Source organism: Apaloderma vittatum, unplaced genomic scaffold (genome assembly GCF_000703405.1).
Source record: "Apaloderma vittatum isolate BGI_N311 unplaced genomic scaffold, ASM70340v1 scaffold14244, whole genome shotgun sequence".
In the NCBI taxonomy this organism is placed as follows: domain Eukaryota; kingdom Metazoa; phylum Chordata; class Aves; order Trogoniformes; family Trogonidae; genus Apaloderma; species Apaloderma vittatum.
In genome coordinates this window covers 32,913-56,207 of record NW_009712282.1, presented here as the reverse complement: position 1 = coordinate 56,207, position 23,295 = coordinate 32,913, and the positions used below count along the sequence as shown (strand labels likewise).

The 23,295-nt window shown below is 41.9% G+C and overlaps 1 protein-coding gene across 1 annotated transcript in view; it reads left to right on the top strand.

Moving 5' to 3' along the window:
* The window catches only part of UNC80 (unc-80 homolog (C. elegans)), a 128,707-nt gene that overhangs the window by 73,593 nt on the left and 31,819 nt on the right, over positions 1-23,295 (top strand). Inside the window, 17 exon segments of the mRNA XM_009867927.1 lie at positions 588-726; positions 4,007-4,188; positions 4,538-4,669; positions 5,165-5,351; positions 6,351-6,482; positions 7,033-7,176; positions 8,609-8,709; positions 10,111-10,197; positions 10,936-11,119; positions 11,790-11,884; positions 12,774-12,863; positions 13,244-13,345; positions 15,647-15,827; positions 17,255-17,523; positions 20,226-20,360; positions 21,126-21,264; positions 22,591-22,687. Of these exon segments, the coding sequence (XP_009866229.1) occupies positions 588-726; positions 4,007-4,188; positions 4,538-4,669; positions 5,165-5,351; positions 6,351-6,482; positions 7,033-7,176; positions 8,609-8,709; positions 10,111-10,197; positions 10,936-11,119; positions 11,790-11,884; positions 12,774-12,863; positions 13,244-13,345; positions 15,647-15,827; positions 17,255-17,523; positions 20,226-20,360; positions 21,126-21,264; positions 22,591-22,687 (2,396 nt within the window).

The following is a 23,295-nucleotide window of genomic DNA, read 5'->3' as shown; positions in this document are numbered from 1 at the left end:
AGCACTGCATGTTTTCCTCATATGACTAATGCTAAATTTAAGCCTTTTAAGGTAACGCCATCAAAGAATCCTTTAAACTAGTTCCATTAAATCGCAGTCTGCATCTCTGGCTTCTCATAGTGACACATGCATCACAGTTGGGGATACAAAAAGAAGAAAACTTAAAAAAAAATCCACAAATGTGTTTCAATACAACCTGTCAGTTAATAGCAATAGTTTTCTTTGTTCATTTTTTTTGTTCAGTGTTCCCAAAGAAGAAACAGACCCTTCACAGGCTTGTTCTTGGTAGTCTATGAGATTTTCATGGATCTGTATCACTGTTTGTGGGAGAGTTTGGCTTTCATTTTGTCCTCTTTATCAGTATTTTTGTGACTTGAGTGACTAGCAAAGACTCAGAGAACTAGCTTGCAGGCACTGTTCTTTCAGCATGGACTGAAAGCAACATTCTTCTACAGAGTATTATCTGCAATGGCTGAACCTAGAGGTTATCAGCGGCTAATGTGCAGACCAGAACTAGGGTAGAATGTGTTGTTCACTGCGGATAGTTTGCGCTGCTGGGCTGTAAAGCATGGCTTGTTCTTTTGCAGGTAATGAGCCTCTCCCCTGCACCTCTGTCACTGCTAATCAAGGCAGCTCCTATCCTCACAGAAGAGATGTATGGGGACATCCAGCCAGCAGCCTGGGAGCTCCTGCTCAGTGTGGATGAGCACATGGCTGGAGCAGCAGGTAAGAGAACAAAACCACTTAGTATGGCTACGCTGGCTGCACAACTCGCAGCAGATCACAGGACCTTGCAAGACAGCTTTACAGTGGAGGAGTCAGAACACCACCTAGAGTTTCTTGGGGGCTGTTTGGTTTTCATAGACCTTTGTGTGGCTTTGTGCTCTGTAAAAAAGAGGTGGTCAGAAGGATCAGGAAGGGCAATCTCTCAGGCCCTGGTTGTGGTGTGTGATTAGAGAGCATCAAAATTAATATTTGTGTTTAGCTGGGCTTACAAGCAGAGGAAACATGGTGATTTAATCTGTCCAGAGTTTACTGAAGTATTTTGTATTTTGCCTCGTGAGAATTGTTAGCACCATTTGAGGGTTGCTAGAAAAACTGAGAAAGGGGAGGAAAGTGGAACGATCGTCGGTCCTCTATTGTGCTGAAAGAAAAATTCTCATGTTGCATACAGACAGTCACATTGCTCAGTAAGCGGTCTTATAGCATGGTATTTATCTAAATTTTCCATTTCCACTTAGTATTAAATTTTTCAGATTATGTTTGTGGATGACATGTAGTTAAGAGGCATCTTTAATACAGAAGATTAGAACATCATATACCTGTGAGAGTATTACCTTGAAAAAGAAATTCTGGACATGGGATGAAATTTATTCCTACAAAGTGTAAGATTATGTCTTTGCAAACTAATAAGAAGAACTTTTCTGTTATGAGCTTGGATCTTCTCCTGTGGAACTGATAGAGATTCAGAGTATATCACTTGGCCAGAAGATGACTGTCTTAACGAGCAGAATTCAGCTGTGGAAACCGTAAACACAGTGAGGATGTGTCAGAGGAGGTATTTCATTAGAGATTCAAAGTATTAATGCTGTTGTAAAGCATGTTGTATAAATACCTAGAGCACAGCACTTTCATGCACAGTTCTGAAGAAAGAGACATTTACCTAGGATGGGTACAATGAAAGACTGTTAGGACAGGAGGAAGAACAGAAAGGCTACGTAATAAGGATATTTATTTAATAAATTCAGATCAAGACTGAGAGAGGATACAGATGCTCTCCATAAATACAGCAGATCAGACAAGTAGGATGATTTATCTAAACCATGGTAGTATAGAATCATAAAATCACAGAATTGTTTTGGTTAGAAAAGATCTTTAAGATCATCAAGTCTAACCGTTACCTAACTCTACCAGGCCCACTTCTAAACCATGTCCCTGAGCAACATATCTAAACGGCTTTTAAACACTTCCAAGAATGTTGATTCAACCACTTCCCTGGGCAGTCTGTTCTGGTCTTTGATAACCCTACCAGTGTATAGGGTTTTATGACCCCTTTCATCTGGAAAACAGAATATATCTAGCCACTAGAAAAGAGAGCAAATGCACTTAGGTTTAAAAGTTTTTGAAAGGGATTAAATTATGTGACTCAGGAGGTCCTTTTTTAGATGTACTGTCCTGTCGAAATGCTCATAGCCAGTGCGTGCTAATGCTAGATGTTCAGAAATCATGAGCTGACAACCCTAGAAACTGTGAACATCCTTCACAAACAATACACAGATTTCTTAAACAAAGCATAAATTAAAGCAACAAATTTTGTAAGCCAATCTCCCACAACTTTCAAATTCTACCTTTCTCCTCCTTCAGCAGCCCAGGAAATGGCTTAAAGATTTTCATCTTCCCCAGGTTTGCACACCTAAGGCAGCCATCACAGGTGGTTTTTATTAACATTTTATCAGAAGCTGCTAACAATGCAAGAGTTCCTAACAATGCAAGAGTGTCCTCAAACATCACTTCCCTTTTCATCACACTTCAGTCTAGGTTACCAGTCCTTTGTCTCCCACATCTGGCAGTGTGTTCTGCTCTGAAGTCCAGTGTTTGACTCCACATCTCATGTTCTTCATATTCCACATCTTAACTTCCTGACAAGAGTAGGCTGCCCCTCAAAGTAGCTTCCAAGATATATCTTCCTCCTTCTCCCCTTCTTGAAAGAAGCATTTTAATCCATCTGAAGGTTTGTAGTAGCGTTTTTGGCAGCGAGTGATTTCAGCCCGAGCATAAATTACATTTATCAAGGTCAAAACCTGGAAACTCCTAATGTTGCTATGCACAAGCTGGATAAAAAACTCCTGTGTCAGCATACAACAGCACCATCTACTGACCTCTTCCAAGGCCGTATTTCTTTTCTTTGGGTACTTTGGATGAGCTCACACTTTTCAATCAGTCCTAATAAGACTTGACATAAGTACACTGAAATGACCAATGAGTAGACAGTTCTCTCAGTTGGTGATACAGGAAGGTCCCTACAGATCTGGAGCAGGACTTCGCAGCAGGGACAGGAACCGTCACAGTGCAAGGCAGGACCTAGGCCGTCATAGAGCAGCAGACTGGCTCCCACCAGCACAGCTCTCATGTCTGGCACCTTCTGAATAAGTATTGAGGCAAACACGATGGCAAATGTCCTCTTTCTACTGTGAAGGAAGGGCCACCAAATCCAGAGAGAAATTGTCCCCAGCGATCTGCGGGGAGCTGCTGATCAAAGAAGTCAAAGACACCCACTGAACTCCCACAGCAACACTGTTCCCTCTGCTTTTGTTTCCTGCTCAGTGCCCCTCAGACACCCATCCAAATTAATTGGCCTCCACTAGTCCGGAGCTGACTATGCCTGTTTATGTTTTAGTATGCTCCATTGAAGCAACTATAGGCCAGCTCAGCTTCTATTGTGCTGTTTTCCATTGTGATCTGGTCTCACGATTCACAGCAACTCTTGGAGGCAGATTGTGATTATTGCATAGTGCCCATTTAACTAAAAGCTTTTGTTGTTGTTTTACCCATGAATATAAACAGGGGCACTGCCTCCCGCTTTGGGGGGAAGGCAGAGCTACTGTTAAATTAACCTTTATTAACCATCACAGAAATCACTTGGAAGGGAAGTCTTTGCAAGCCAAACTCAATTAGTCCTGCAACTGCAGGAAATGCCTCTTATTTTAAACCACTCATGACTGAGAATTTTGGTGAGAAGAGCAAAGCTGCATTTTGTTTTAAAAGCAGGTTTTCCAGGAGTTCTTACAAGCTTCATACATAACACTGTGTAGCTCCAAAAGATGGAATCACACGTGTTTGGTTTCATGAATAAGTACAATTATCACTAGGTCTGGTAGACTGCTGATCTAATTTTTGGAGGCAAGATTAGGTTTCTTTTGGTGGGGATTTGTACAGCTGCAGTTTTTCTCTGCCAAATAAACGCATTATTAAGGAAAACAGATGATCAGATGTTCTCTCCCTGCAGCTGCCATGTTCCTGCTGTGTGCTGTGAAAGTGCCAGAGGCCGTTTCTGACATGCTGATGTCCGAATTTCATCACCCAGAGACAGTGCAAAGACTGAATGCCATTCTCAAATTTCACACGCTCTGGAGGTTTAGGTATCAAGTCTGGCCAAGAATGGAAGAGGGAGCACAGCAGATATTTAAGGTAGATAAGACACATGAAACACCATTTACAGCTTGCTTTGTGGGATAGATATGTAACGACACTGCCATGAAATTGCCTGAAAGTCTGTTTACAGAAAAAAACGATTGTGTAAGTCACACTAGCGTGGGAGGTGATGTGTGGAACCCTTGTCTAAAATGGGGAGAGCATAATGGGGACACAGATCAGGAAAAACATCAGAGAAAGAAATAAATGTGTGTTATACATGGCGCTACAGCATAGTGAGAGACAGACGGGAAAATTTGCAGAGGTTATTAATGTCTCGTGCTCATGTTTAATTAGCAGTACCGACATTAATAATAGTCTGCTGTAACAAAATCTTTTTGTTTAGATCCCTCCTCCAAGTATAAACTTCACTCTGCCTTCTCCTGTCCTGGGGATGCCATCTGTGCCCATGTTTGACCCCCCCTGGGTCCCTCAGTGCAGTGGGAGTGTGCAAGATCCTATCAATGAAGACCAGTCGGTAAGCAGTCATCATGAGAATAAGCACATTTTTTTTCTTTAATGGCATAGGGGAAGTTAGGCCAAAAGATGTGGGCTAAACTGCGTTTTCTTGTCTTCCACAGCTGGGTAAAATCTAGTACACAGTCTGTGTAGGGCACACAATTTTCTATATGGGCAAAAGGCTTTTCTGTTCGTTCACTGACATTCCTGTGAGAGACAGTAACTCAGATCTTAGGAGCACACAGCTGTTCTCTCTCCAAGAGATTAGTTCACTTGAACTGCCTGACTGTTTTCTCTTCGCTGGTTTGTGTGGTGTATCTTGGAGGAGTCTGCACCAAGGCTTATCGTTGACATAGTTCCAAGAGGAGTCTCCTGGTGAAGCTCTGTTCAGCTGGCACTACTCCTGATTCGTATTTAGAAACTGAGCTGCTGAATGTCACTGAGGTCTCTGGCAGGATATGTGCATCTTAACTAACAGCTTCAGGCTGTGTTTCTTCTCTTTTCTTCCTGACAGAAGTCATTTTCAGCCAGAGCTGTATCACGTTCTCATCAGCGAGCGGAGCACATCCTGAAGAACTTGCAGCAGGAGGAAGAGAAGAAACGCCTGGGCCGAGAAGCCAGTCTCATCACTGCCATCCCCATCACGCAGGAGGCCTGCTATGAGCCAACCTGCACACCAAGCTCGGAGCAGGAAGAAGAAGGTGTGCTCCAGGGCCAGGAACTGCATCCTAAGAACCTGAGAGCACCTGCCACCAACACAAAGCACTGCTTAGGGGTGTGATGTCCAGGAACATTGTTCGTTAGTGTTAGAAAAGCTATAACCACATCCATTTGTTGAAGAGCCCAAGTCATTGAGAGAAAGTATAATCAAAAATTAGTGAAAGAAACCCACAAAACCTTGGGTGTATTGAGTGCTTGCTGTGTAACCTGAAGCCCTTTGCCCCTCTCCCCACAGCCTCAGTGAAACTTGCCAGCATTTAACATCTCAAAGCTCCCAGCATCTTGCTGGATTTAACGCAATGTGAATTACCTACACTCTTTGTTTTGCTTGATTTGAATCCTTTAATAATTAAAGGATGGGAAGAATCACCCTTTGGTAGTATCTGTCTTAAGACATATAGCTTAGGATAGGCTGAGCTGCCCCTGGAGTTTTCTAGCAGTACGGTGACTAGCGGGGAAGCCTAGATGACCAGCTTAACCTCGGTACCAGATTTTAAGACAGTCAAAGTTACGTGATGTGAGTCATGAAAAGATTAGTTGTTGGGTGAGGGTGTCTAGGCTAGCAGAGGACAAAGATTTCATTAAAGGCACTTCAAGGCATGTGCCATTAGGTGACTACAGTGATGTTCAGATCTAAACATACACTGGGAATTTTTGAGCAGAAATCCCAGTCCTTAGGAAAAACTAAGCACCAGCAACCGTGATGGTTAACAGAGTATAAGTGAAAAGAAGTATAGAAGCAACTCAATGACAATGTAGCTCACCAAAGCACTGAACACTCTTACAGAACAATGCCCTGCTGGTTCCCAAAGCATGAGCAAATTACCAGACTCATCTTTATAGATTTTAAATTGTGTCCTTTGAGTGTTACTCAAGTTGAATTTTTAATGTTCGAATTTGGTTGTAAGTGCTGTCCTTCAGGAAGCACCCTAATGCCTGTCACTTGGATCTGGATTGACATTTCCTGTTCTCTTTGTCAGTAGAAGAAGTTGCCAACTTGGCCTCCCGCCGTCTCTCTGTGAGTCCTTCCTGCACCTCCAGTACATCCCACAGGAACTATTCTTTCCGCCGTGGCTCTGTCTGGTCAGTGAGGTCAGCAGTCAGTGCAGAAGGTGGGTTGATTTCACTTTGAAGTACCCTTTCCTAGGATTTCATTCACTGTATGCCTCTCCTGTTGACCCATAAAGCTGGTGGCAATAAAGCTGGTGACCCATAAAGCTCTTTTTGCTCAATGTATTCACAAGCTTGAGCTACTTTATAATAAATTACTGTCCTTTATTAGTTTATTCACCCCTGTCACCACAATGCCTTTCCTTACTTCTCTTGTTTCATTTAGAGAGTAGTGCCATGGAGAGCAGTTTAGCTGAAAAAAATTGTAATGAAATGGGATTTTGTTAAAAAAAAAATTAGGGTTTCCTACAAGAAAAGAAATGTAAATTGAAAAAATATGTGTTTGCAATGAAAATGATTGATCAAGAAGTTGGCTGGAGGCTGTTTCTTCTTGGAACTAGCAGTAAACTTGCCATGCTTGCACAGTTATCAGACAGCCTATCATTTTATTCTGTCTGTACAGCACTTAATATAAATGTTTATCTAGCCTGCCTGGATAATACCACAGTTTTATTCACTAATTCTCACTTTCTACACTTATTACTGCTCCAGATGAAGAACACACCACGGAGCATACTCCAAATCATCACGTGCCACAGCCACCTCAAGCTGTGTTTCCAGCATGCATCTGTGCAGCAGTGCTCCCCATTGTCCATTTGATGGAGGATGGAGAAGTCCGGGAGGATGGAGTAGCTGGTACTGACCTAAACTAATCTTCAAGGATTCGTGGTCGAAGGTGGCAGAACCTGCCTGCACTTTGAACAATGGCTTACATTTGTTAGGTGCCATAAATAAAGTGGCAACCTTGCATTTGCTCACTGTTCATGTTTCCTAGAAGTATTATGTGCGATATATTGCTATGAGTATATATGTTAAGAAGTTAGTGAATGATCTATTAAATCCTCACAACTACTTGAACATAGATTGACAACAGAAATCTGACTTTGTAGGGCTTTTCCTTTCTTACTTGATGATTTGTGTTTGATTTTGAGGGGTTTTTTTTCTCTTTTGGGGCCCTAAAAGAGTCCCAAATTCAAGAAATTGAGAAGCTGAAAAGGGTCTAGTGGGGGAATATTAGAGGGCCTAAAACCAGGTTTCTGTGAGCAGTGATTGCAGAAGATGAACCTTTTTTGGTGTGAGGAAGAGGAAACAGAGCTAGAGGCTACAGCTAGGGAAGTTCAGGTTAAGAAATTAGGAAGGAACTTCATAGCCAGGAGCATAGTGCAATTTCCATTGATTCTTCATCCATAGCAGCTATCAAGCCTTGACTAGTAGAAGTCTTGGTTCACATAATCTAGTGTAGGTGTCAGTCCTGCTCCAAGCCAGGAGACCTCCATAGATCTGTTCCCATCAACATTTCTTGGATCCTATGACAAACAGAAAGCCATCTATACACGGCTCAAACACTTTGATTATGGTCAGTGATGTATTTGTAAAGTAATAATGCATTTTTTTCTTTTTTTCTCTAAAACGGTTATAGATAGTGGACTGTTGCCCTTCCTTCCTTTCTCATCCCTCATCATGGCAGATGATTGCACATTTAATTTTCTGTTACATTTTGTATTTGGTTTTGAGTGGATGTAGTCAGCCACTGTATGTATCATTTTGTGATCAGAAACTGAGTACTGAAAACAAAATAATAAATAATTCTCTGTTGTTGCTAATCTTCATAGGACTGCAGTTAATTACACTTTGGGGAGATGATCATCAGCACAATTCCCTGCTGTCTCTCTAATACTGTTCACCAATACCGGATAAAATCACTCAATGAATCACGTTGAAATTGAACTTCTATGCATGAACAGAAAAAGTAGATGAATTTATGGTTTTCAATTGCCAGATTTTTCCATCTGGAGCTATGAGTCTGATTTGTTATTTATTATTCCTCTGACTACAGTGGTGAAGTCCTCCCTAACCAGTAGTTAGGGAAGTTTCAAATATTGGACCTGCCATTATTACTTGAGATGACTGCACTGGTGATCAGGAATCCTAGTGCATGAAAGAGGCTCCTATGTGTTTTAGTGCAAAATATGACAATTGTTGTAGAAGGTTAGGAACTTTTGCATCTAAGTGTTGAAGGCTTTTCCAAGGGAGATGGTTCTGACCTTGTTTTCTTTCTCCTCTACAGTAAGCGCTGTTGCTCAGCAGGTCCTGTGGAACTGCTTAATTGAAGACCCCTCTACAGTTCTGCGCCATTTCCTTGAGAAGCTCACAATCAGCAACCGACAGGTTAACTCTTCCTCTCACCAGTGGGTGTATGTATTGCTTAGAGCAGGAGAGCACAGCTGCAAGCAGAGTCACCCTGTGGGTATCACTACAGTAGAACATTTGCTATTATAATGTAGCTCAAAGTCTTTTAGGCTGTATCATCACTTGGCTTCAATCTGCCTGCTAATGTGAATAGGACAAGGCTCATTTACTACCACTAAGGATCTGACTTGCTCTAAGCTTTGAACAGCTGCTTAGTGAAGCACAACCCTTTCAGTCTAGCATAGGCAGTAGTGCCTCTGCCCGTATCGCTCTGTTTAGCTTTCTCTGAAAGATGGGGATGTTCTTGCCTGTCCCTGGCTTATTAGACCACTTTCTACTGCCACAGCTAAGGCTTGTAGAAGAAAGGCATACCAGTTCTGACTGGATAAAAAGCAGGGAGATTCTCCATTCCACTTTGTCAACTGCACCCTTGATGTATGATATCAGTAATATCACTGCCCTCGTCTTCCAAGACACCACCTGAAAATTGACTACAAAATGAATATGAAACCTTGAGAAGGGCTGGGAAAGGCTACTTTTTTGATCCTTTGATCCTCCAGTGGCCTCACTATTCCTGAGACTTCTCAGCCATAGTCCCCAAAGCTTCTCAGAGAGTCGCTTCTGCTTCTAAGTATCTTTGAGAAGGAAGGTATGTGCTGTCCAACCTCAGAGGCTTCTGAGCTGTCATAACTTGCTGGTTTACCATCTTTTCATAGGCCTGCTACAACGAGTATAGAACACAGAGAACAGGTGTATTTCCTTAGAAGCTTTCAGCAGATGTATCATTGACATGAGTTGTCCTATGCATATTCATGCCCACAACACTAGTTTAAATCTGCTGTGGGTTAAGAGGATGAGGGCCAAAAAAGAATTTTATTAAACAGGCTGTCTGTCCTTAACTGACAGTGAGATTCCTTTCCCTCTACACCCCTTTACCACCATAAGAAATGTATTAGTCTACATTTAAAGCAGGCAGCCTCTAAAGGAAGAAAAGCTAGATTCTGCCTGCAACTTCTTCCCAGCAGCCACAGCTATTGAGTTGAGCTGGACTAGATTTCAAAGATCATCTAGTTAGTTATTTGTTGTGATAAGCACCACAGGAATTATCACAGGGAGAGGAGTGCAGAATCAGGATGCTGCAGGCAGTACAAATTGCAATAGGAGATATTGGCTCTCTGAAATAAAAAAGAAAAACATTGGCCTGGGTGCTGTGCCTGGGCAGTGGTCACAAGCATATAGTTCTACTTCATGCACCGAGAGACAGAGCTGAGCAAAGGAATATAGAAAAATGGGAAGAAACAAGGCCAGAGAGGGCAAAAGGGAGAAATCCATTCTCCATTTTGTGACGGAAAGAAAAAAAAAAATTTGCTCTTCTTCCAGGATGAGCTGATATATATGTTACGGAAGCTTTTGTTGAACATTGGAGACTTTCCTGCCCAGACATCTCACATCCTCTTCAACTACTTGGTGAGTAGCTTATGGATCCACTGTGCAGCCCAGAATCTCACCTCTGCCTGTATGTTAATGTTACAATCTGAAAGGAAAGAAATGCTCTTAACTTTTTCTATATAGCACATATCTGCTTCTGGGTTTGTGTGCAAGTCACCAGGCTTACACCAGCCTTTCAGCCCTTCCATGGAGAGGAAAAGGAACCAATGGCTTTTTATTAAACCCCTAAGCAAGCTGTCATGGGTTTCTGAGTTGAACCACAGACAGTGAGTTGTAGACCAGTAGAAGGATCCCTGTGTTTGACAATTTTATTTCAGTAAGTGCTTTGCTTTTGGACAGTCCTTTGGGAGCAAATCTAGTGGCTTCTTTCAAGACTATGGAGAAAGCATTTACTGCAGTCAGGAGATGAAACAGACAAGATGTATGCTACTCCAAGAGCCCTCTGCCACTTGTGAGTTGTCTGTATGGCAGCACAACAGAGCAGAAGGCATAGGAAGTCTCCTACTACAGACATTCTCCTTTTTCCTCATCTACAGTAGCTTTCATGGCTGAGCTGCAACAGTATTTTTGCCCCCAACCCTCATCCTCGCTAGATAAAGGAAGAATAGTACAGCCAGGTTGTTCGGTAATACGTATAAACTTTTAGGATATGAGTTTAATAAGTTTATACCGCTCAGTGAAGAAAGGTAGAACAATATTCTTGTTCAGTTAACACATTGCGTATAACCTGATGTTCCTCTTTCTTACTACCTGCAGGTAGGACTGATCATGTATTTTGTACGCACTCCATGTGAGTGGGGCATGGATGCCATTTCTGCCACACTTACCTTCCTCTGGGAAGTGGTGGGTTATGTAGAAGGACTCTTCTTCAAGGATCTCAAACAGACTATGAAGAAGGAACAATGTGAAGTGAAGCTGCTGGTGACTGCCTCAATGCCAGGTATAAGAAATGTGGTTTTAAATCTCCCTCACTTCCAAGTTCATGACCCACTCTATCAAAAAGGAGATCCATCAGAAAAAGGCAAATGGCTGCATATTCTAAGTCACTTTTCCCTGCGTTGAGGATTCAGTTATTACATTCCACTTCAAATTCCCTGGGATTCAGAGAACTACTTTAAGAGCTCTAAAAGAAGCAAAGAGAAAATGAATTAGAACTGTCTTTACAATTCAGAGCTTTGTGCCAGTTGGACTGTGAAAGGCTGGCAGGATGATTATTGCAAGACTGCACCATTCAGATGCAGTTTGATTTGATTCAACCTCTCATTTAAGTCCTGAGAGAGCCCAAGAAGAGCATGCTATTGAGCATGTTGATGTCACAAGTCAGGCAAGAGATATCTTGCTGAAAAACAGATTTGACTTTTAAGGTTTGTTCCTTCCTCAGAGTGACAGTTGCTGCTAAAGCCAGCTCATCCTTTAGGAACAAATCGATTTCTCATTAACTGTGGAAGTGTGAGACTATGGTAACCCCACATAATGGATTCCAGGCAGGACTGGCATCATCTGTCTGCCCAGAAATGAATTTTAACTATCACTTTTCATCCCTGAGCAGTCTTCTGAAATTAAGTTAATTAAAGAGGACAAAGAGAATGCAACTGTTTTTCTTCCTTTAGGCACAAAAACCCTTGTTGTACATGGACAGAATGAGTGTGACATCCCAACTCAGTTACCAGTCCATGAAGACACACAGTTTGAGGCTCTTCTGAAGGTAGGAGTGAATTTTTGAGCTGGACAAACTGCTTAAGAGTACATTTGCCTGCCAGACCTATATGCCAGCAATACATTCTACGTGATCATCCTTTTTCAGTATCAGGGAAGGAAGTTTTGCTGACAGGCATTTCTGTCTGCCTGTGTGGAGAGCTTGGCTGCAAGAAAGAGGATCCAATATTAAAAGCTAATAGAAAACCCTGACCTCACAGACAGCCAAAACCCCACAAATGCAACTACGTCTGAAGATACTGCAGCTTGTTGGGTTTTTGCTGTATACGATCCTTTGCATAAATGCATAAATCATTTAAATGTTTAGTTTTATCAACATGAAAGTCTAAACAGAAAGATCAAGATCAGGGTGGAAATGATGGCTCAGTAGCCACAAAGTTATCTTGGAATCTAGGAGATGTCAGGTCAGTTCCCCCTTCTGCCAAAGATTTCTTGCATGGCCTTAGCTCAGCCACATAAGAAACGGTTTTGTAAAAGCCTTCAGTTTGTCCAACTGTATAGAATTTTAATGGCAATCACACATCTCAATGCTTTGAAGGATCAGAAACTTCGCCTGTCACTAAATCTTGATAAATACATTGTATGGAAATAGAAACTGCAATACCATGTGACTCATATAACCAGATAAATATGTGCAATATGAAGACGTCAAAATAAGAAACATCATTCTTCAGGTCTGTGATATCAGCAGGCCTTGATTATCACAAATATATTCATATAATTTACAATTAGAAAAAGAAATTAAGAATTAATGTTAGAACAGTCTACCTGACTGAGGCCTTTATAGATTATTAGCTGGATATTCTTCTTTTGTATATTGTGGTCTTTGTACAAGACAGTTAATAAGTAACAGGATATTTTTCTTTCTTCCTTTTCAGGAGTGTTTGGAGTTTTTTAATATACCTGAAACACAGTCTTCTCATTACTTTTTAATGGATAAGCGATGGAATCTTATTCATTACAACAAGGTAAGGCAAAGGTCAGGTCCAGATGACTTTGCTCTTAAATATCAAGTTTATCTAAAGGAGAACAAGCACCCCATAAATAGACAGAATTCTGTCCTATGAGCACCACATCTTGAGTGTTTAGTTTTTTGTGGTGAAAGGTTGGAGTTTTTCAGAGGAGGGAAGATGCAGAAGTGGATCTCTTCCTCTTAAGTCATTCAGTCTAGCTTTCTTAGGAAAGAGCAGTTATCTTCTGTTTATGCTCTTCCATGGTTCCATGACACTGTCTGAAAGACCCTACCCAAAAGCTTCAGAAAGGGCTAAAGAGCTTTTTATTCATCTCTGTTGAGTGATGCTGTTAGGATTACATTTGTTTATTTTAAACTTGTTTCCTTTCCTGGCAGACCTACGTCCGTGATATTTATCCCTTCCGGAGGTCAGTTTCTCCCCAGCTCAACCTGGTGCAGATGCATCCAGAAAAAGGTCAAGAGCTCATTCAGAAACAGGTATCTTACTGCCACCAAATACCTCTGCCCAGAAACAAACCGTTAAATAAACCTTTCTTTTCCTCTTAAAAGTTTCACTCGTGCTGCATGCACATAGAGAGCTTTGCTGGAGAAGTCGCAATTGGCATGAAATCCACCCTGGTGCCATTGGCCGGGTGTACAGTATTTTAAGAAGAGTCAAGGAATGCAATGTGAATTCCTTCCTGCTCCTTCCAGCCAACTTCTTTTAGGGAAATCATTTTGCATTCTCCTACACTTCGCTTCATTTGCCTCAGCTTCAAAAGTTGCTTATTACTTTCTTTAACATGACCTCAGGCTGTGAAGCAGGAATTACCTCTTCTGCATTTCCCTCTGTACTCTCACTGTAGAGAATGTGACCTGCCTATCCCACTTGTACTGCTCGCAGTTTTTTACCATAGCTGCTCCCAGAGGCAGAGCAGAAGCAGTTGCTGTGTCAGGGAAATGTCTGCCCTCAGAAGGGCACTGTCCTCCCCATCTTCCAGACTCATGACCTGATAATCTGTTTGATTCTGATAGTGTTCTGCAGACCCCAGGAGTTCTCCCTTAGGAACTAACCCCTGACTCAAGTGGCAGTGCAGTGCCTTCAGTGTGCTGCAGATCCCCACAAGTATAATTTCTGTAGACAGGAAGACAATGGTATTGAGCTCACACTACCTGCAGAACCCACATGCTCTGTTTTTTACAAAAGCAAAGTTGTCTCAGCAGCACAGAGCTGAATGTTTAGGCAAAAGTCGGTCTAACTGTATCTGCAAAGGATGCTAATAAGCAGGAAATAAAAAAGAGGAGGAATGTGGTTAAATAGTCTGAGTTTGGCATTAACAGTTGTATTAGTCTAGTCAAACATCAGCTACTCTCGTAGTTGTGTCCTTAGCAATGTGAGTACAGGGGCAGAAAAATATCATTTGGAATGGTTATAAAAATAAGCTATAAAGCTGCTTAAGAGGTTCTAGCAGTTAAAATAACAGAGAATGTAGTTAATGCCACTCACATGTGTATGGTACAGAATAGGGAAATATTTCATGTGCTGCATCTGACAGTAGAAAATCTGTAAAAATCTGAAATTACTTGAGATCATGTTGGTTACTTCTCTAACTGAAATTATTCTTATCTGGGCTCTAGGAGGTGTCCCCCACATATCAAATAAATGATTTTGATATGCCCTACATGACCCAGAAAAGTTAAAATGGTGTGTCCAATTTTGTCAGGGCATTATTTTGCATTCCACATTTTTCTATTTAGTGTACTTAGAGGCCAAAATATTTCTAATGGAAAACTTAAACATCTACCAGCCTCTCTGTAGTCATGCAAGAAGTTGCTGGACAACACCCAGCTTCAATGAAGAAAACAACACTGTAGAGTATACCCACAGAGCAGCAATTCATGGAAAAGTACTTTCTGTATTGTTGGTTGATGGAGAACCCAATTCTAAGCTGAGTGCACTTCAGAGCAAGGTCAGAGCAACTGCAGGATGTGGGAAGCTGAGCTTTGTCACATGTTAAGGCACATGCTCCAAGTTTTGGCTTCATCCCAGTAGCTAAGAGCTGTCTTGAAACTGCTTCCAAAGACAGTTGCTTCTACTTCTGAGCATCACTCTGCCTTGCGGTTACTTTTAGCATCAGAATAAAATAGCTAACCTGACTAGTCCTACCTGTCAGAAGTCCAAAGGAGCCTAGTAGAATGGAACTCGGTTTCCCAGTTAGTGTAAACCAGAAGCGATAATCTGAAGTCAGTAGGTCTTTGCTCAGTTGCAGTAACTCAGAATCTGGTGTCCTTTGTTTTATTGTCTACTTTTCTATTGCAACCATCCATACACCTTCTATGGCCAGACATAAGACAACCTCACGTTGTCTACAGTCTAAGAGCTTGCTCAGAGCAACTGTAACTGTACAGTTTTCAGTTTGGAATTGGCTTGCCTCTGACCACTTTGGGGCTCGCACTGACAAAGGTTACATTAATCCACAAAAGACCGTCTGGCACAGTTATAAAGTGTTTGACAACCACTCAGGGACCTCCACAACACTGAAAAAGAAAGTGTTGTTACAATCTCTTTTACAAACACAATCCATCTTTGCTGAGCTGGACTGAAAAACAGTGGTCACAAAAATTCTAGAAAAAGATGCAGCACTAGCCCTGTGAATTTCAACAGGATCCTCTGGACCATGAGTGCAGCATCCCTCCCATCACAGAAAGTCACAGAAGCTAACCTAGAAATGTAAATATATGTTGTAAAGAACTTCTTGATCTCACTGATTCTGATCCTTGTCTTTTTTTCTCTCTCAGGTGTTCACCCGCAAGCTAGAAGAGGTGGGGCGGGTGTTGTTCCTCATATCACTGACACAGAAAATTCCTACTGCGCACAAGCAGTCCCATGTATCTATGCTCCAGGAGGACCTCCTCCGCTTGCCTTCATTTCCCCGAAGTGCCATTGATGCCGAGTTCTCACTCTTCAGTGATCCTCAAGGTATGGCCTTTGGATAGCTTTCTCTGGATTGTACCAATCCCAGAAGGTTTCTGTGAGGCACTTCATTTGCTTTAGAAACACACAGGCTTGTACCATTACACTGCACAAGAAAGATATGGATGTGCTGGAGTGTGTCCAGAGAAGGGCCACGAGGATGATCAGAGGATTGGAGCACCTCTTCTACGAAGACAGACTGAGAGAGTTGGGATTGTTCAGTCAGGAGAAAAGAAGGCTCCGAGGAGACCTTATTGTGGCCTTCTAGTATCTCAAGGGGGCCTACAAGAAAGCTGATGAGGAGCTTTTTAGGATGTTGGGTAGGGATAGGACTAGAGGGAATGGATTAAAGCCAGAGATGGATTGGTTCAGATTGGACATTAGGAAGAAGTTCTTCACCATGAGGGTGGTGAGACCCTGGCACAGGTTGCCCAGAGAGAGGGTGTCAGCCCCATCCCTGGGAGTTTTTAAGGCCAGGCTGGATGGGGCTCTGGGCAGCCTGATCTAGTGGGGGATGTCCCTGCCCATGGCGGTGGGGTTGGAACCAGGTGATCTTTAAGGTCCCTGACAATTGTCCCCTGACAATTCTATGATTCTATGATTACTGAAAGCTGATAAATCTCTTCCTAGGTAAAATGATACGCAGCTGTCAGTTTGTAAGCACAAAAGGCTTTGCTGTTAGAGGTCTCCAGACAAAGATACTTTCTTTGGACCCAGATGAGAATAAGTTATAATTATGCATTAAAATTGTGCATGAGACTACAGCTGGAATATTCTATCCAGTAGCATAACTGCATCTCAGAAGGATTGCTCAGAGTCTTTGCCATTTACTTTGAGAAAGCAATGGACTTCCAAAGAAGACTGGGAAAATTCTGCATGTGGAAACAGGCTTCTTCTTACAAAATTTGCTCTGAAAGCCAAGTACATTTTCCAGCCTGACTTGGGGATTAAACATGCCACTGTTGCAGGATGGTAAGCATTGGCAAGATCTGTAACGGGCCCTAAAGGCATTTGCTTTCAGAAGTATGTTTGTAACTCTGCGTCCATGTCCTGTAATGCGTGGGACACCTGAAGGATAAAAATTCAGCATAAATCCACACAGCCATTCAGGTTGTGTGAGGCAGATGGTGCGTGTACAAGCTCAGATCTACTTTCACTTTTTAAGAGGAGAATTTCCAACCAGTGGGAAGCAGATTCAACAAGCTGTGTGATATTCATCATTCTTCATCTTCATGGATGTTGCTTTCAGTCGAGGTTTGCTCAAGCACTGTAGGCATTTCCAGAAGTACAGGATGGATGAAATCATTCTAAAAAGGCAGAATGATGGTCAGTGATGTGGGATGGTTCTTTGGAGAGGCCTTCAGCCTCTGGAAATGTTGTGAGGCTGACTGTCATGGACAGAGTTGATTGCTGTTTCCTCTTCTCCCCTGCAGCTGGGAAAGAGCTCTTTGGTCTTGACACTCTTCAGAAAAGCTTGTGGATTAAGCTCCTGGAGGAGATGTTCCTTGGCATGCCCAGTGAGTTCCCCTGGGGGGATGAGATCATGCTGTTCTTGAACGTCTTCAACGGTGCCCTGATCCTGCACCCTGAGGACAGTGCCTTGTTGCGGCAATACGCTGCCACAGTCATCAATACAGCCGTGCACTTTAACCACCTCTTCTCCCTCAGCGGGTACCAGTGGGTCCTCCCCAGCATGTTGCAGGTGAGCCATTGCCATGGACAATGCAAGGGAAGGCTTTTGAGAGAGCATGTTTTTATAGAACTGGCTGTTAATGGAGAAACTTTAAATTACTGAGTCCTGATGACATCCCATATTTTGGGGGCTCCAGGAAGACAACAGATCAGGGTGGGATGGCCCAAATCAGCATTCCTGAGTCTATATTCCCTTTTCCTCTTGAGTTAATGACTACATTTTCTTCTTTGCTTTATCTTATGTCTTTTTCCACACAGAAATGTGAAATTTCTGGAAAAAAATTGGACCTTGGCTCTCCCTCAGTGTTTTTTCCTCCAGGGATGGCTGAAATTTGGGGAACAGTTGAAACATCTGGGTTTGCTACTTGCTGATTGAAACTAAATTACATTCATTTCTTTAAGTATGATAATTGTATTATCTTCAATTTAAATAGCAACAGAAAATGTTTACGGAAACATTTAACACAAAATATTTGCGGAAAACCGTTGTCTTTTCATGTGAGTGATAACACATATTGAAAGTGTTAGAGATGGAGTTGCTCTTCACTTTGAGATGTACAAGTATGCTTTCTTTCCTATTTACATTTGAGAAAAATCTAGACACTGAAAATAAAAGCCAACCAATATAATTCTTTTACAGATGGAAAGATATTTCTGCAGGACTTGAAGACAGTATCTAAATAGAGGTTTAGTGTTCAAATACAGAAAAAGTCATTGTCTCTGTAAAAGAAGCAATGACAATAACATGCCCATATATGTTCATTTTAACACAGCTAACAGAGCACAGCAATTAGGACCAGTGAGTAATTTAGCTATCTAAACAAACTCACAAGTAATAGAAACTCCAATACCTTACATGGTTAGTATGTATTGGGTCCAGGTCTGTGGTGCATGGGTTTATTCATCAGAAACAAGACGTTTTGAAAGAAAATAACTTAATAACTTAACCTGAAGTACTTAGCAGTAACCATTCAGTCCTGTGAAGGACTCTCCCTTCTCTTTCAGTTCTCATATGAGATAAATTAGTTTTGTAATTTTTTCCTATCCCCCCCACCCTCCCCCCAATTATTGTCAGCCACTGAATTAATAAAATACCACTTTAGGGAGGCAAAAAAAGCAATTCCAAAAGAAAATCCAAGTGTTGCTGAGCTTCTGTGTTTTTGCAGAACCTCACATCGCTGTTCCAGGCACCCAAGATAGGCTGTTTTGTTTGTGGTCATCACAAATTCTCCTACCGCTTCTGGGTTTGAACCAGCCCTTAATAGCTTAATTCTGATGCATACACACACATACACCCACAGGGCTCTTGTTGTTGCAGATTTTTATGCTTTCCTTGGTAAAATGCATAATTCATAAATACAGTTAATTATTTCCCTTTTCTCAAGTAAATGAGATATTGCAAGTGTAACAGGCCATGAGAATTGCCTGTCCTCATAGGCAGGCCAGAGGCTTCTAACTGTGTCAAAGACATACTAATCTCTTCAGCCTGCTAGACTACTGAGAAGGGAATCCATCTGGAGAAGTCTCACACATTAATAGTTTTTTAGACACCTTCAGGAGCCCTGTGCTGTAATGTGAATTTAGCACTGCCATAAAATCTCAGTATCACCTGTTGCCAGCAACTAGCAAGAAAATCCTGCCTACCCCCACCCCAAGCCTCCCACAGATTTGTACCAGCAAAGAAGTGCAGACAGACAATTGAAATGGACAGAAGAAGGAAGCATAGTGAAGTTGTTCCTAACAATTTATACTGTTCACATAACTGAGAAACAAATCCCCCATCTTTGGCAACACATTGGTTGCATGGTTCAGTGGCCAGCCCTGAAGGAAATGTTGTTCTAAAAACCTTAAAATATCTTAAAAGTGGGTGGAACTGTCAGTGTGTTGGAGGAGAGGCTAGGTGTTAGATTATCTTCACAAACTGGAGATGCAGTCTGAAAGAAGGAAAACACCACAACAGATTATGTTGATCAGGCTGGACAAGCACAGGTCCTTACTTCTGAATAATCAGCCACATAAATATGGAAGGGAAAGTAGCTGATTCAGTAGCACTCCTGCAGGACAGAATGTTGGTGTTGTTGCAGATCTGAAACTAAATGTGAATCAACAATGTCCTTCTGTTGAGGATTAAAAAAGAAAAAAAATCTCAAATGCCATTCTGGGGTGACTATACAGATTTGTATCTGTAAAAGAAACATGGAATAATTCTGCTACTCCAGTCAGCAACACTCCTGACTTGAAGTGCTGGCTCTGTCCACCTGTGGACACTGCACAAAAAAATTGAGAACTGAAGAGGTCTCAAACTGGAACAAGGATGTACATCTAGAAAATGTCATGTGAGAAAGGACTGAAAGAGCTGGAATTTGATTAACTGGGAAGGGTGAAGATTGAAGAAGAAAACACTATCTGGCTTCAAACAAGTAAAATGCTTCTAAGAAGGAGAGGGGAGAAATCTACATCTGATGCACAGAACAAAAAATAATGGACTAAAGCTGTGGCAAAGAATGTTCAAGCATGACAAGCAAATTTTTTTTCTAAGGACAATTTGTCCCTGAAATCCATTGTCAAGGAAGGTGGGCAGGCTGTCATCTTTCAAAATATGTTAGGCAAACATACCAAGCATGACAAGGCTTTAGTTAATTCAGTCCGATGTCAGGAGATGAAGAGCCCTTCCACCAGGTAGTACTTCCATGTCCTTTTTCATTTGCTTAGGTATACGCTGACTATGAAAGCAACCCACAGTTACGCCAAGCAATTGAGTTTGCGTGCCGCCAGTTCTACGTTCTGCATCGCAAGCCCTTTATTCTGCAGCTGTTTGCAAGTGTGGCTCCTCTCCTGGAGTTCCCTGTAAGTAAAAGCCATTCCAAAGTCTCAGAGTGGGGAAGCCTGTGTAGGCAGCCAACCCCCTCATCAGAGATCATAAACCATCTGAAGCAGCAGCACAATCCTTACGGAACATTTCCTGACTGCACTTGGTGCTGCACAGAACCAGTTCTTGAACTTACTTTTGCATGCTTCTATTCATCAGTTGATTGATCAGGATGCTGAGATAATGGGTCACTGGTATCTAGGCTAGTAAATTTGGTCTCCCTTTAGATTTCCGTGTATAAATAGGTTATGGACAATATAGGACAATAACAATTAGTAACTCTTCAAATGTGAATCCTTTCTTAGAATTCACCAATAGGAACTAAATGCTTGATGCCAAGATTTAGTACCTGAGAACTACAAGACTGGATTAGCCATGTTTTGAAATATTCACTAATTACTTTTTAATGCTTTAGTGAGTTGAAACAAGTTAATGGAATTTTAATTTGAAGTGAGACTGCCAAATCTAACTCCACATGCACTGTAAGCACACACACACCCCTTTCTCCTGCATGGGACAGCAAAGATCTGCTCTTCCTGGAAAGTAAAGCTGTGTGCACTTGTCAGTTCATGCTTACACTGTAGCATCAATCTGTTGAGTCAGGCAAGGCTTATTGTTTGATAGCAGTATACTTTTGAACTCAGGATGGACCTTTCATTAAAGAAAAAGGTTGCCCACACCTCCAGGGTGGGATTCATACAGGCCCTCAGAAAATCAACCACGAATGTCTGTTGTTCAAACAGGATGCTACGAACAATGGAACAAGCAAAGGAGTGTCAGCTCAGTGCCTGTTTGACCTGCTGCAGTCTTTAGAGGGAGACACTCCAGACATTTTGGACATCTTAGAGCTGGTGAAAGCAGAAAAGCCTCTGAAGTCATTAGGTAACAGCAAAGCACCCTTTACTCAGTAATTCTGGTTTGCTGATTATTGATTCAACCTGCATTTGATGCAGAATGATTTGTTCAGGGCCCTTTTCTTCTCCCAGAATGCAGTCGTATCTGTTTCTTAAGCCTTATGAGGCTTTTAAGGTTGGCTTATCACCACCATCCTTTTGATGTTTTCTGTAGCATGGGAAATTATTAATTTGTTTCCTTCCAAAGCTAGTTTTTCTGCAATGAGCCTGCTAGTCTGAGACTAGCCCCTGGCATTTTGAATTTTATCATGTGTGGGTGAAGAATAAAGATGCCTAATAAATTGTATTATGCTGACAAGATCAGTGTCGTCCTCTCCTCTGCTCCATGTGGACAGGAAAGAAAAGCATCCTCTCCCGTGGGCAGAACATGACTGGTAAATGATGGATGCCATTCAGACATTCAGCAGTGCTGAGTTCTAAGGAGGGTGTTGATTTATCACAAAGCAAAATATATACAGCTCTGTGATATGTCCAGGACACCGTGTCCCTTGATAATTACCCATGCAATGCAGCATTTAAGAATTTGACTGCTTTGTGATTTGCAGGGAAGTAATTTTTGTTGGTTCTTATAAGGATCTTCAACTTATTTTCCAAATTTACACACTTTGTGACCTTAACTTCGACTGGTGCTCCTGCACACAAAAGTCACTTCTAAAAACATGGCTATTGTTTTATTACAAGTTTTATTCTTGGGATACTTTAGTTTCTTTGTGCTTGGCACTAATTATCCTCAATGTAATATCTGTAATATGGGACTTATATGCTTTTGAAAACTTTTTCTTAAATCACTAGCAAATCAGACTCACATTAGTGCTGGCAGTCATGTGGTTACCAGTATAGAAAGGGCATGATTTTTCAGCAGTAAAACTATCTTCTGCCAGGAGTGGTGTATCAGCATCCTTTTTAGTCTGGTGGAAACATCTAGGAAAAAGCAGAGGGAGTATAAAAACTGTCATTGACATGTGTTTTTGTCAGATATGAGCTTAAGATTTTGCCTGTGATGAGTAATTGAAATGGGACTCTGAGAGCAGCTGTAGGCCTTATGCTCAGCAGTGATTTGACCTACCCAGAACCATTTCTCACCTACTGTGTTCTTGGATGGCAGGGTGCAAGTGTGAGTGCAGCATATGTTTCCTTTATATAGACAGATTTTTATCAAAAATCAAGACCCTGTTGGGGATTGTTAACATAAAAAGCAAGCAATTCAAGAGAGGGAAAAGGAAGGAGTGTGCTAACTCCTTCCATATTGCGTATGTTTGTCTGCTAGATTTCTCATAGTGCTTTACTCCCTCAGACTTCTGCTATGGGAATGAAGACTTGACCTTTTCGATCAGCGAAGCCATCAAGCTGTGTGTGACGGTGGTGGCCTATGCTCCTGAATCATTCAGAAGGTGCTAATCTGTTTTCTTGGTTTGCCCAGACTCAGAAAAGGCATAAAACCTGCATAGACATGCAAAAGCAAGGCTGACAAATGGAGGCAGAGGATATAGAAATGCATGCCAAGCATGGGGCTTCTCTGTGAGGCCAAGCCCCTGCCTGTTGATACCTTTCCTAGGCCACTCGCTCCAAATCTTGTAAGCTGCTGGCTGCAGCACTAAGCTGGATGGCAGCCTGAGCAGCCTCACATAAGCTGCGTTTCCAAGTGAGGATCACACTGCAGGTTTCTGTTGTCAGAGAAGCAATGGAGAGGGAACTGGAGGGGATGAAACAGGCAGCTGGAAAGAACAGGAAGATACAGAGAGAAGAGAGGTTAACCGCTAAAGCAAAAAGGTTAGTTTCCAAGAGTGAACCAGAGAAGAATGGAGCCTTTGGAAGGAAAAATGAATGTATGCAAATGAATGATATAGTCACAAAATATCCAGAAATTCAGGTTGTTTTTATTATTATTACAGTATGCTAGGGATTGGAAGGGACCTCAAAAGATCGTCTAGTCCAATCCCCCTGCCAGAGCAGGAACACCCAGACGATGTTACACAGGAAGGCGTCCAGGCAGGGTTTG